The 14,708-nt window shown below is 39.6% G+C and overlaps 1 protein-coding gene across 1 annotated transcript in view; it reads right to left on the reverse strand.

Moving 5' to 3' along the window:
- Positions 1-834: 834 nt before the first annotated feature.
- The window catches only part of LOC130911721 (ras-related protein Rap-2a-like), a 30,085-nt gene continuing 16,211 nt past the window's right edge, over positions 835-14,708 (reverse strand). The window contains exon 2 of the mRNA XM_057829286.1: positions 835-1,415. Within this exon, the coding sequence (XP_057685269.1) occupies positions 1,178-1,415 (238 nt within the window). The 3' untranslated portion in view covers positions 835-1,177. The remainder of the gene's footprint in view (positions 1,416-14,708) is intronic.

Consider the following 14,708-nt stretch of genomic DNA (forward strand, 5'->3'; position numbering starts at 1 on the left):
ACAGAAGCATGAAAAGACCATTAATCGCCTCTACCAAAATGGCATGATGGCGTCCAAGTTGGAAGGGGCAGCGTTCCCATCCAAGTCAATGCATTGACATTAAAATCAAGACATAACTAGTGTTTTCCTCAACTGATTTTTATAAGAATTTTTTACGACCATCCAAAACATCAGCTCTGTACTCAGTAGCTGTCATTGACGGCACTAGATGTCCAATCCCTTTGAAGTGGGAGGGTTGGCATAAACTTTGCCACCCTTCCGCTTCAATTGGATTGGATGTCAACTAGTGATAAATCATTTCAATTGATGGCAGAAGCATGAAAAGACCATTCATCGCTGCTACCAAAATGGCCTCAAGACAGCCTTGTTGGTAGGGGCAACTTTTATATCATCAAAGTCAATGCACTGACATCAAAATCAAGACATAACTAGTGTTTTTCTCAACTGATTTTTATAAGATTATTTTACCACCGTCAAAAAAATTGGCTGTTTACTCAGTAGCTGCCATTGACGGCACTAGATGTCCAATCCGTTTGATGTGGGAGGTGCGCACTGACGTTGCTACAATCCCACTTCATTTGGATTGGATGTGTACAAGTGATCAACTTATTTTAATTGAGGATAGGAGCATGAAAAGACCTTTCATTGCCTCTACCAAAATGGCCTCAAGGCTGCCATGTTGGTAGGGGCAACTTTCCCATCAAAGTCAATGCACTGGCATTAAAATCCAGACATAACTAGTGTTTTTCTCAACTTTAGATTATTTTGCCACCGATTTGGACGTCTAGTCGCGATAACCTTCTTCACATAGAACAGACACAAATCAACGCTTTGGTGCATGAAGGTTTATTTCCTTTCCTTCAAAATAAGTGTTAATGAGAGCCACTAACTATCAGTCATACAAGGCATTTGTATCTGTAAGGACTAAAGTGTCTGCACATTTCAACAACCACTGATTGACATCGTCTCTTTGGGTGAGATTGTCCTCCGAATCGGCGCCAGAGTCCCGATTTCATGCACGCGTTTGCCACATTTAGGACATTCATCCCAAACCGTTAGACAATCGTTAGTCCGTAGCTAGACCGGATATGGTCTTCTTCTCGTCTCCGGATGTTTGTCCATGGCTTTGACGGCGGTTTTGGCACGGGAAGCCCCTGATAATCTGCTTTCCGAGTGTCTACTGGATGCTGCAGGCGGGGCAGCAGGCCTCTCGACGGTCCGGGAGTGGGCAAAAATCCATCTGCCTCACGATTTCGGTAAACAGCTCGTCCACCATGGTCTTGCTCTTGGCGGAGGTCTCCATGAAAGGGCAGCCCCAGTCTTCTGCCAGCGCCTGGCCCTCGCTAGGGGACACCTCCCTTTCGTCCTCCAGGTCCACTTTATTGCCCACTAGGACTACCGGCACCTGCTGGTACCTGGAAAGAATAGAAGACATGTTTTCAGTACTGCTGTCACAATGCTAGTGACCCAAAATCTTCAGATAGTGACCTGGAAAATGCCCCAAAACCTCCACAAAGTGATCAAAATCGACAAAAAATGACCTGAAATCCCCCCAAATCAAAAGGAAGTCATCAATAAACAGGAAGTGACTTTGAAATACTCTAAAAACAACTAAATATAGACAGGAAGTGACACCGGAATGACAACAGTGACCCGAGTTCTGCGTTGCCTTGCAAATTTGCCTTGCCTATTGATCACTGAATCAAGGTACTGCAATTGAGGAGAGCAATATCAACACATCTTCAAGGAGACATTCATTTCCGCAATTTAAAATGACTGGGAGAATGAAAAATGGCAAGGACGACGGAGTGGCGTGGACAAGCTGTTGGTCCGACCTGTGTGTGCAGTCAAGGTGTGAACAAGGACAGAGGCACGTGTGCGAATGCAATGTGACAGTCTCACAGGAAGAATTCTATATTTATCTCCAAAGAGACACAAGGGGAGACGCTTGCTCAGCTGCTGCAAAGATGACGAATCTCTAGTTCGTGTAGGCATGTGCCGGTATGGGATTCTGACAGTATGATAATCTTAACCAAAATATTCCGGATTCACGGTATCACGGTATTGTAATTGCAGCTCTAACATGTGTTACTTTGAGATATCTGGGTTTAAAAAAAAAAAAAATCCATTGAACAGTATTATTTTTCAAAATATATTAGCAGATTGGAACATAAGTATAATGTTACATTCAAATAAAAAGTATTATTTTTTCAAAATATATTAGCAGATTGGAACATAAGTATAATGTTACATTCAAATAAATTAAAAAAACAACAACAACAATACAACAATACAAGACAATTGCCAGAGGGAAAAAAACTCGCTTTACCACCGCTAAACACACTAAACACACTGGAGTTAACTCTTGTAGCTGGTGGGAAACTTTAATGACAGTGTTTACTAACCTTTAATTTTGTATAAATGCGAAATCATATTGGAGTTATTGCCTCCTCAGCAGCCACCCTCCACAAACATGTTTTACATGTCCTCCTCCTCTAATCCGTGACCATCTGTAACTTTTCTGTAGCCGAAGTATTCCCATACCAGCGATTTTGTTTTCTTAGATGGGGGGGGGGTTAAGCAGTTTCACCTCCTCAAGTCATCGTGTAGCACAGCTGACTCACTGACACTGAGCAACAACCGGTAGGGGAGGTTTGAGCCATAAAACTGCAAGCAAGGGATTTCTCCATGCAGTTTTGGGACATAAAAATAGCTAATACCTTAAGGACCGTATGGCGGAAAATGTTTGCGGTTCTGAAACTTTGACGTTTTCATATCACTTTATACGTTGAAACCGGTAATCGGTACATGTCTACTAGTAATACTCATTTCAAATTACGGCAGAAGCAGGAAAAGTCTTTCAGCGTCCCCACCAACATGCCCGCCATGAGGCGACATTCCCATGAAAGTAAATGCATTGACAATACAATGAAGTCGTAACTACAGTAGCTTATTTCTTTAAAATTTACTCATTGTCATCTATTGACGGCGCTAGATGGTCAATTCATTCGAAGTGAAAGGGTTGGCAGCGAATGAACCTTTGTCCCTCGGAGGGCTGCGTCAGATGGGGGGGTTGCAGCAGTGGCTGGGGTCCAAGTGGGCAGGTGGTGGTGGGGGTACACGTGGTGGGCGGTGGCTAGTCCCCTGATCGCTTCCCTGGGGCTGGTTAATGGGGGTGCGGATGGTCCGTGTTAAAAACAAAAAGAACAAAACAGTATATGTATTTTTAGTATTACCTATTGTTTTTATTAATACAATGAGGAGCAGAAGTATTTGCACCTCTTGTGATTTTGCAAGTTCACCCATTTAGAAAATAGGTAGAAGTCGAAATTTCAATCATGGATGCATTTCCACCTATAGACATAATCTAAAAAGAAAAAAAAAAAAAATCCGGAACTCACACTGTATGATTTTTCAATAATTTGTTTGTAATTTACTGAGGTGCATAAGCATTTGTACCCGAGAAAATCAGTGCTAATGTTTCGTGCAGAAGCCTTTGTCTACAATTACAGAAGTCAGAGGCTTTCTGTAGTTCTTCACCAGGTTTTCACATATGGAAACGGGGATTTTGGCCCATTCCTCCACACAAATCTTCTCTAGATCTGTCAGGTTTCGGGGCTGTTGTTGAGAAACACAAGTTTCAGCTCCATCCAAAGATTTTCTATTGGACTGAGGTCTGGAGACTGGCTAGGCCACTCCAGAACCTTGATATGCTTTTTACGCAGCTACTCCTTGGTCAGCTTGGCTGTGTGCTTCAGATCATTGTCACGTTGGAAGATTCTGCCACAACTCTCTGACTGACGGAAGGAGATTGTGGCTCAAAACCTAACAATACATTTCACCATTCATCTTCTGCTTTATACAGTATAGTTATCCTGTCCTCTTTGCCGAAAAGCAGCACCAAAGCATGAATTTTCCAACCCCTTACTTCACAGTGGGGATGGTGTTCTTGGGATTGTACTCATCCTTCTTTTTCCTCCACACACGATGAGTAAGGTTTGCACCAAAAAGTTCTACAGTACTTTGGTCTCATCTGACCACATGACTTTCTCCCATGACGCTTCTGCATCATTCAGATGGTCCCTGGCAAACGTCAGACGGGCCTTCACATGGACTGACTTCAACAGGGGAACCTTCTGAGCAATGCATGATTTTAAACCATTGCACCATAATGTTGTCAGTAGCCTTTGAAACTGTGCATCCAGCTCTCTTCAGGTCATTGGCCAACTCCTATCGTGCAGTTTTAGGTTGAGCCCTCACTTTTCTCATCATGAGTGATGCCCCATAAGGAAAGATTTTACATGGAGCCCCAGTCAAGGTAGATGATCAGTCATGTTTAGCCTTCCCAATTTTCTAACAATTGCTGCAACTGTTGATTTATTCTCAACTAGCCGTTTCCAATCGTCCCATAGTCTTTTCCAGCGTTGTGGAGCTTAACAATTTTTCCTGTTTCCTTTTGAAAGCTCTCTGGTCTTCCCCATGGTAGCAGTTGGATTATGACTGACTGTGGGGTGCACAGGCGACAATTATGTGCTGAAACTGGTGGTGGGTGGGTGGTTACTATACTCATGGGGTATAGGTGGCCTTTTTTAAGGTAGACTGTAGGGCTGCAGCTAGCGATAATTTTACTGGCCGATTAATCGATGAACTAGTTAGTTCAAATAATCGAGTAATCGGATGAGGAACATGGAAAAATAAAACTACCTTAGCTGAACCTGAAACGGTATAAAATAAATAAATAAATAAATGAGGATCTATGTACAACAAAATAGTAATTGGCTAACTTACATAACAAAAGTCCGCTAGCTGAAATGCTATAAAATGCTGACCTCTTTTTTTTTTTTTTTTTTTTTTACAATGCTCTTAACAAATGGTTCAGACACATATTCCCACAAAAACGGCCAAATGTACCTATAAACTGAATTACGAATGCATTAAAAAACATTAACTCAAACAAAAACTTAGCTTATGTTGGTCTTAACAGGGAGCAGTTGGATTCAGCCATGTGAAATGAGGCAGACCATAGGGCAGTGTATCCACTTTAATCAATAAAACTTAATGCAAACACTTTCAAAATACACTATTACAACGCCCCTTTTATTAAATGAATATTCAAAGCAACAAGATTTAATTCGAATATTTTTTCTAATCAAATACTCGAGTTAATCGATTAATCGTAGCAGCACTAGTAGACTGACAACTCTTTGAGTGTCATAATTATTGCTGATTCTCTACAGTACTTGAAAGTAGTTATGCTGCACAATTCCAGCTAAAATGTACAGCCCAGAGTACTACAACAGATTCATCGACTATCAAAATAAAAGTGTATACAGCGTTTAAACCGGGGTGGTCCAATCCGTACGCAGTTTTTCCTCTCTGGCCTGCATTCTAAACAACATTTTGTAGACGCAACTTTCCCCGCGCCTCACTTTTGTTTGTCGTTAAGAGTGCTATAAAGCTTTAAACGTGCTGCACACACAGAATTTAAACTTTAATTGTGGCTAATTACCTCCGAGGGTTGCTGTGCACAAAGAAAAGCAGTCTTTAGAAAAAAAAGTTGGGACGTTTTCCTGTTTCCCCTCAAGGCACGAGCAGCCTTATTAAAACTAGCTGCTGTGCTAAATAGCGCTTTTACAAGCCCCACAGCAAGCGGCATGAAGGCCCCCCGTGCCGCAGTGTGAGCTAGACACATAGATACGCAAAAAAAATTCCGACACATATTCGAGAATAGTGTTTTGAAATGATGCTAACAAATCTGGCTACCATGATTTTTTGCGAATTTCTAACTAACTTTGTGGAATTTTCGAGTCCCTTGACGATGCTAACACGTCCAATCCATTTTTACTGGGAGGGGGTGGATGAACTAATGTTAGTTCATATGAATGATAATGGCAGTACATTTAAAATACACCACATACATAAGTGCAGGGGTGCCAAACTCAGTGCAGTTATGGTTTGCTACAATATGGGCCAACTGTCAATGATTGGACATCTATTAGAGTCAATGGCAGCCAATGTGTGAATATATTATCTATGATTATTTCATTATTATGGCAGTACATTTAAAATAAAAGCTTGCGATATACAGTCGTACCTCTAAATACGGAGTTAATTCATTCCAGGACCTTGTTTGTAAGTCAAAACAGTCGTATGTTGAGTTGGATTTTCCCATAAGTATACATTATAATTCCATTCATTCATTCCACAGCCCGGAAACCTAGACCTAGGTAGGCTAAACCTATTAAATCCTTAATAGATACTGCTGGTACTATTGCAAATAGCAATTACACAGAGCAAAACAAATAAATTATGAATAAAAATCTGAATAATAATATAATAATAATACCTGTAATAATGTTACGAATCAGGTTCTAATATGGCGGATGTGTTTTGCGTGGTGTACCTGAACGCACTGTGTGGCTGACGTGACAGAGTGAGAGAGGTGCATTACAGTTTACTTTTTGTGTTGTTGGCGTCAGCTCCGGCGTAAAGTAGGCTTGTTGTGTTGCACAAGTTCTAAAATAAATGATTAAAAACCTGACGAAGCTGCCGATTTCTTTGGCAAAGTTACAATAATAATAATAATCATTGTCACCTTAACTTATAAAGATTAGCGAACGGAGGCGGAACGTCGAGATCGTAGACATTCTACTGCCGTATTGTCGAGCCAGTTCACGGACGGCACGCTACACGCATGTTTTTCCATCATTTCCATCTTTATTTCAATGGTAAGCGACACCTTTTTTTCACCACCTGCACTAACATTCTTGGAACCTGTGATGATGTCTCTCACAAGAAAATCCGCCGTGCATCCGTCTTGCGGGAAAACAAAGAAACTGCGCCGCCGCCATAAATCGTCTTCTTTCGAGCATGTTGTCGGATGTAAAACTAAATGGCGAGTCAAATTTTACATCGGGTGTCGAAAAGATCGTATGTTGAGGTACCACTGTATTACTTTTCAATTCAGACTTTACAGAATCCAATTATTCGCAATTAATCTCATGCGATTAATCGTGCTGAAAGTTAAATACTCCTTTAGAATCAATTATTATACCAAATCCAATTAATCGCAATTAATATCCATTAATGTTAGTCACACTTGCCAAGCCCTAAATTTAACTCATTACTACAGGTAATCTCCGGGTTACGAACGAGTTCCGTTTCTACGCTGGCGACGTAAACTGAATTTCCCCATAAGTGGAAATTAACCCTTTAAGTACCCCAAAATAACTATTCAAAAAGTCAAAAAGTATTGTATTTTGTTTGATGATGGAGGATACACTGCCCTCTGGTGGTAACGTTGGGTCTGGTTTGACTATCTGGTTTTATTTGCTTTAGGGTTTTTAATGTTTTTGGTTTTTATCGGTTTTATTGTTTTATTTGCTGGACTTCTATTGCGGTAAGCTTTTTTTGTTTCATTTCTTTTTTCTTAATATCATTGTATCATACTTTCCTGCCTTTTATTTATTTTGAGTCACGTTTTGTTGTAAAGCACTTTGAGGGCCTTTCAGGTTTTGTAAAGGGCTATATAAATACATTTGATTGATTGATTGACTATCGCCCAATGATTGAGGAGCAGAGTCTCGTCTGACATGGATAAAGGACAGCTGCGCTCTAGTTTGGCCCACATAAGGCTGTAAGTTGTTTCAGCTAATATATGTTTGTGTATGCATTTGTAATCAAGTTTACTGCCAGTTTGTGGAGTTGCGTGTTAGCGATTTGCTATAAGAATTGTAAATACATCAGCATTCGTAGCATTTAAGCTAGCGGACTTTTGTCGGACAAGTTAGGCTAATTTAATCTACTAAATTTACATATTGATCAGACAAGATGGACGTTTGAACACCAATTGTTTTGTATAAACTGTTTTATTGTTAAAATGCATGTTGTTTTGAACATAAGTGTACATACTGTATGTGTGATACAGCTTTACAAATAGTCAAAAGTGAAGGAAGTAAAAAGCTTCAAAAAACACAGTTGTTTGATGTCTGTAGAGCTGTTCAACTTCACATCTAGCGCTGTCAATGGCAGGCAATGAGTTTCCCTGTTAGTTTTAGGGAACTGACCAGTCACTTCCTGCTGATTTTGGATAATTTCCTGTTTATTTTAGGGCATTTCCTAGGCAATTCCTGTTCGTTGGTCACTTTCTGTTGGTTTTTGGGTATTCCTGGGTCACTTCCTGTTGTTTTCAGTTCACTTTCTGTTGGTGTTGTGGCACTTACAGGTCACTTCCTGTCCATGTTGGGTCATTTCTCATTGATTTTAGGGCATCTCGTGTCACGTCTTGTTCGTTGGTCACTTCCTGTTGATTTTTGGGCATTTCTGGATCACTTTCTGTTGGTTCTGGGGAATTTACAGGTCACTTCGTGTACATGTTGGGTCACTTCCTGTTAATTCTGGGGCCCCACAATTACAGGAATACAAATCAGATCTTTTGTATGTTCCGCAATAGTCAAATCACCAAAGTAGTACTGAGTTTAATCTGACTAAAAAACATTTGCCACACACTAAACATCATATTAGCTGTTCTACTCCAATGAGAAAAAACAACAAATCTAATCTTTTTTACACAACAATGGTCACACGGTTACAATTAGCACATCTGCTAACCAGACACAGCCTCCTTTATTGTGGGGATGCTTTGTAAAGCAAAGCAAAGCAAAGCAAAGCAATCCACATATAAAATTATGTTGTTTTTTCCCGGCCTTTTTATTCGGCGCGGCGCACAGCTCACACACTTTGACCCTTTCACACATTTCCAACTCCCAAATGTTCCAAAAATTCATGACGCAGGCTCTCTGGATTTTGTCCCCCAAATTCAAGGTTATGTGTAAAAACACTTTTTTTTAGACCCCCCCCCCCTTCCCCAAATAAAAAAACCATTCATTTTTAGTAACAAAAACATACAATTTCAAATGTTCAAAATGATACTTATCCTGCATTTTTTTGTCAAATTCACATCATTCACGGATAAAAAAAAAAAAAAAAAAATCAAGGTGCACAAAACGTTTTCACAGCCAGTTTTTGGCAAAAATGTACAATTCTGCTAAAATTCGACAAAAACTTTCCCATATATTTTCGATGGCACATTTCCAGTCACCCCTATTGATTTTCAACATAGACCTGCAAAAAAAAATATCTTCATTGGTGGTCATTATATTTGACAAAAAACTGTCCCTTAATTGCACCAAATTTAACAGTGTATTAAGAAAATGCCCTAAAACCAACAGGAAGTGACCCAAAATCAACTGCAAGTGATCTGGAAATGCCCAAAATTAACAGGAAATGACCTAGAAATGCGCTAAAATCAACAGGAAATGATCCAAAATGTGCAGGGAGTGATCCCGGAATGCCCTAAAACATTGACCCAAAATGGCCTACAACAAGGAAGTGGCCTAAAATGAACTCACTGCCAGTTATTAACAACAACAGATGTTGAATTTAGTCAAAATGGGAGGTCCAACTGTGAATTTTAATCTTTCCGTGCCGTTGACAGCCCTATTAATCTCGATTAATCGCTCTAAAATTAACTCCACTACAATTAATCTGACACGATTAATCGGAAACACTCATGTTTCCACCAAGTAGGACAGTTTGACTCCATTCCAATACATTACATTTGTTGTAATTACTTGGCACTATTAATCATAATAAAAATGGCCTAGCTCCAAAATGAACTCCTTAGTCCTTACCACTTTTGAATTCATAATTATAGAGAATGCATTTAATCACATTAAATCTCAGAGTTATCTTAATTTTCGGACTATAAGCCACTACTTTTTTCCATCATTTTGAATCCTGCGGCTTATAGTCCAGTGCGGCTTATTTGTTGATTTACTTGGGTTAATAGGCAACACATGCCTCCTAGCATGCATTGCAGCGCTACAGATGTAAATAACAATCAAAACTTAAAAAATGTTAAGGTATTTGGTAACACTTTATTTGACAGTGGATTAGTTAGACTGTCATAAGACGGTCATATTTATGACATGACACTACCATGGGCATTACTGAATGCTTATGTCATTAAGTGTCATCCGGCAAATTATGTTACCAACTCCATTTATGTCCAGTTTGGATCTTTTACATCCATTCAAAAGTGAGATAATTTGCTGGATAACACTAAATGACATCTGTATCAGCATTAATTAATGCTCATGACAGTGTCAATTCATAATTATGATTGTCTAATGACAGTCTTATGGCGCCACTGTCAAATAAAGTGTTACCTAATACCATGACTAGCAATTAATGAAACAACTGGAATAGTGACTGAAGAAATAATTAGCACGGAACATAACTACAACATCTGTAGCGCTGCAATGCATGCTAGGAGGCATGTTGGACAACAGCAGTGTTAACAGCAGGTGGTTTACTGTCTCCCTCAGGGGAGCAGTGATAGCCAAATGAAGCTTCTTGAAGCAATGAAGCTTTGCAGCCAATTGGTTCAAAGCTTCATGGTGGTTCATTTGGTCTTATGACAGTCGCTTGATGCTGCCGTCAAATAATGTGTTACCGCTTAATATCTTTCGGTGTAAATATCCCATAATAAAGTGAGGACAGCTGCGGCTTATAGTCCAGTGCGGCTTAAGGTGGAAAAGCGCTATACAAGTATAACACCATTTACCATCTATGAACAAATGCCATTTTTGTGTCACATTTGGTGTGTGGTAGCTTATAGTCAGATGCGCCTTATAGTGCGAAAATTACGGTAGTTATTTTAAAGCAACACTAGGTAACTTCAGTTTTGGTTGGATTTAGCAACGGGGGTGGACAAAAGCAGTAGTTTTTTGCCTTAAGAAAGACTGCATTTCCCATGAAGACAAGCGCACAGTGTCATAAAATCCTGATCTCCCGGTCGCCTCCAGATGGATTGAACTACATTTCCAGTGAATAGTGATGAGGTAATGAATCTAATTGTGGCTAAACAATAGCATATGACTAGGCATGTGCTGGTATGGGATTTTGATGGTATGATAACCTTAAGCAAAAATATCAAGGTTTCACGGTATCACAGTATTGCAATTAAAGCTCTAAAATGTGTTAATTTGAGATATGTGGGTTGGTAAAAACTTTTTCCTTTGAACAGGATTTTTATTTTCCAAAACATTTATATATAATGTTAAGTTAAAATGAATTTTAAAAAATGGCAAAAAATAAGTTAAATATTTTAAATAAAATTAAAATTAATGTAGTCCTCTAAGGTGAGCCTAAACCCACAGCCACAGCTCAACATTATTACCATCATAACAAAAATAATTGAATTATTTTCCATAAAAAGCACGTGTGTGTGACTCGTATCATGTTTACATTTTACACACACTCTCTTTCTCAACAAAGACAGTTGCCAGAGAGAAAATAACACGTTTTATCAATGCTAGACACACTAAACAAACTGGAGTTAACTCTCGTAGCTGGTGGGAAACGCTCATGACAGTGTTTACTAACCTTTAATATTGTATAAATGGGAAATCATAATGGAGGTATTGCCTCCTCATGTTTTACATTGGTCCTCCTCTAAGCCAGTGGTCTCCAACCCGGTCCTCAAGGCCCGCTGTGGGTGCAAGATTTCATTCCAACCAGACAAATGACAACATTTTTTCACCAATCTGGTGTTTTACAAGTGCAATCAGTTGATTGCAGTCAGGTGCTGCTTGTTTTAGCAGAAAGCTCATTGGCTCAACTATCTGTGCTGTCCTTTGAGGACCGGGTTGGAGACCACTGCTCTAAGCCGCTGCCGTCTGTAACTTTTCTGTAGCCTAAGTATTCCCATACCAGCGATTTAGTTTACTTTGATGGGGGAAAAAGTTCAGGAGTTTCACATCCTCCAGCCATCGTGTAGCACAGCTGACTCACTGACACTGAGCAACAACCGGTGGGGGAGGATTGAGCCTTACAGCTGCAAGCGAGGGATTTCTCCACACATTTTTGGGACATAAAAAGTAGCTAATACCTTAGGAACGGTAAGTAGGAAATTTGGGGGGGGGTTTGAAACCTTGACGTTTTCATACCACGGTATAGCTTAAAACAGGTAATCGGCACATGCCTACATATGATGATGTTGAAAATAAGAAACGTTTAATTTTGTACCGCATTTCCCCACTGGCCCTCCGCACCGCCAATCTCAACGTTCAGTATTTTGACTGGGCATTAATCAATGTTGGGGGGAATGAACATTCATTCAGCCAATGAGTTGAAATTCAAAAATATCCTTCACTACTTTCAAATCTCCAAATCTGTTTTTTTTGCTAACAGCTAGGGCAACCCCCCACCCCCACCCTCTCCCCCGAGAGGTCTGGCCTCCACTTTGAGGGTCTCCCCTGAGATCCGAGGTGGTTTTGGTCTCCACCCGGTTCCCCCTCACCTCCTGCTATTAGACACAGCATCAGCGCAGCGTGAAAAGGCCGCTTTGAAGCAGCCATCGGCCATACACGCAACGAGATGACCAGATTGTGTGAAAAAGCGCATGCTAGCATGCTACAACAGCACACGGGCTGGTGTGAGAGGAAGATCTGCAGCGCACATTCTTTCCCCGCATTCCAGTTTACACGACTCTCTAATGCACGCCTGATGTCTTCTTGGCTTCAAAGCCAAATAAATTCCATTAGGTTCTGGTGAGTGGGTTCATGCAACTTCACCACATGTTCTTTGCTAGCTCAGCATAAATCTGGAGCAGCAACTTTAGGCTACAGAACGTGAGGCCTGAAGTTAGGGGTCCAACTGAGCTTATATACGCAACTTATATAAGTAAGTTTGTCCATTGAGTGAGTTAACAGCTAGCTAAACAGCTAGAGTCTAGTCTTGAGAAAAAGAACATTTGTACAGCTCAGCCCTGTTATGCATACTGTACTAGCAGAATAAGACAATTATATGTTTGAAATAATTCTTGACTTATTTACTTATCGTATTTTTTGGACTATAAGTCGCAGTTTTTTTCATAGTTTTATACTGTGGAGCGACTTATGTGTGAAATTATTCACACATTATGATATCATTGTTGCTTGTTAGCATGTTCTTTCTGCTATAGTTATCTGAATAACTCTTAGTAGCTACAGTTCCTGACAAAAGTCTTGTCGCTTATCCATTTTGTAGAAACAATTGCTAAAAACCTGGCGTTTAATTATTCAGTTGGTTTGAGAAATGGCTGACATGAAAGCTAAGACCCTCCCAAATGATGTTGAATCTACAAAATTATATTTGTTTCACTGAAAAAAGATTTATCATTTAATGAAGACATAAAGGTCAAATTCTGGCAAGAGCAAAGTTTTGTCGCCTACAGAAAGTAGTGTGAATATTGAACAAAAAATGGACTTCAAATACAGAAAATACTGGACTGTCTCAGAAAATTAGAATACACAATATTCTAATTTTCTGAGACAGTCCTGTATATTGTTCTATGTAAAGGACGTCAGCCAAGGTCGGCCCCCCACATTTTTACCACGCCAAATCTGGTCCCCTTTGCAAAAAGTTTGGACACCCCTGCTTTAAATGGTGGATTAATGTACAGGACTGTCTCAGAAAATTAGAATATTGTGTATTCTAATTTTCTGAGACAGTCCAGTATGTTACATAACATAAGCGAATTAAGTCGTGGTGCTGTGAGATCCAAATTTAATATTTTGTATGACTTCCATGGGCTTCGGCAAGGATTCATACAATTTATTGTTGAAGTCATCAGGAACATCAAAGAAAGCACTCTTGCATGCCTCCCAGAGTTCATCAATATTCTTTGGTTTCGTCTTCCATGCTTCCTCATTCATCCTACCCCAGACATGCTCAATAATGTTCATGTCTGGTGACTGGGCTGGCCATTCCTGGAGGATGTTGAGCTTCTTTGCCTTGAGGAACCTTGAGGTAGAGATTGAAGTATGCGATGGAGCACTATCCTGCTGCAGAATTTGTCCTTTTTTACGGTTAGGAATGTAAGCGGCAGCTAAGATTTGTTGAAAATTTGACCTTTATGTCTTCATTAAATGAAAAATCTTTTTTCAGTGAAACAAATATATTTTTGTACATTCAACATCATTTGGGAGGTCTTAGCTTTCATATGAGCCAGTTCTGAAACCAATTGGATAATTAAAAGTCAGGTTATTAGCAATTGTTTCTACAAAATGGATAAGCGACAAGACTTTGATCAGGGACTGTATGTTACATTAACATACCAGGCAAGTTCTCAGTTCGTTGTTTATGAGTCATGTAATGTTAGCATACTGTACACTTATTCAGTGTGTTGTTCTCCATTGTATTTTTATTTTAAATTGCCTTTCAAGATCACATGTCTGTTCTTGGTGCTGGATTCTATCAAATACATTTCCCCAAAAAATGCGACTTATACGCAGGTGCGACTTATAGTCCAAATAATACGGTACTTATTTGTTTAAGTTTGTCCTTTTGGTCAGCAGCAACAGCTAACGAAACGGCTAGCTTCAAATGCTGAAAAAATGTGAATATTTACACGAGTTTGCAACCCTGTTCTGCATACAATAAGGCTTTTTTTGGTTGTTTTTTTAATTACATTTTCTGTATATTCTCTTGGTCTGCAGCTAAAAAGCTAGCTCCTTTATTGAGAAGAAAAAAAACAATATTTGTACAGATTGGTAAACTTCTTAGGCATGAGAGCAGAATAAGGTAAGATTTCTTGTTTTATGTACATAAGTAAGTTTGTCCTCTTGGTCAGGAGTATCAGCTAGCTAAACAGCTAGCTTCTA

This window comes from Corythoichthys intestinalis, chromosome 2 (assembly GCF_030265065.1).
Source record: "Corythoichthys intestinalis isolate RoL2023-P3 chromosome 2, ASM3026506v1, whole genome shotgun sequence".
NCBI classification, from domain to species: domain Eukaryota; kingdom Metazoa; phylum Chordata; class Actinopteri; order Syngnathiformes; family Syngnathidae; genus Corythoichthys; species Corythoichthys intestinalis.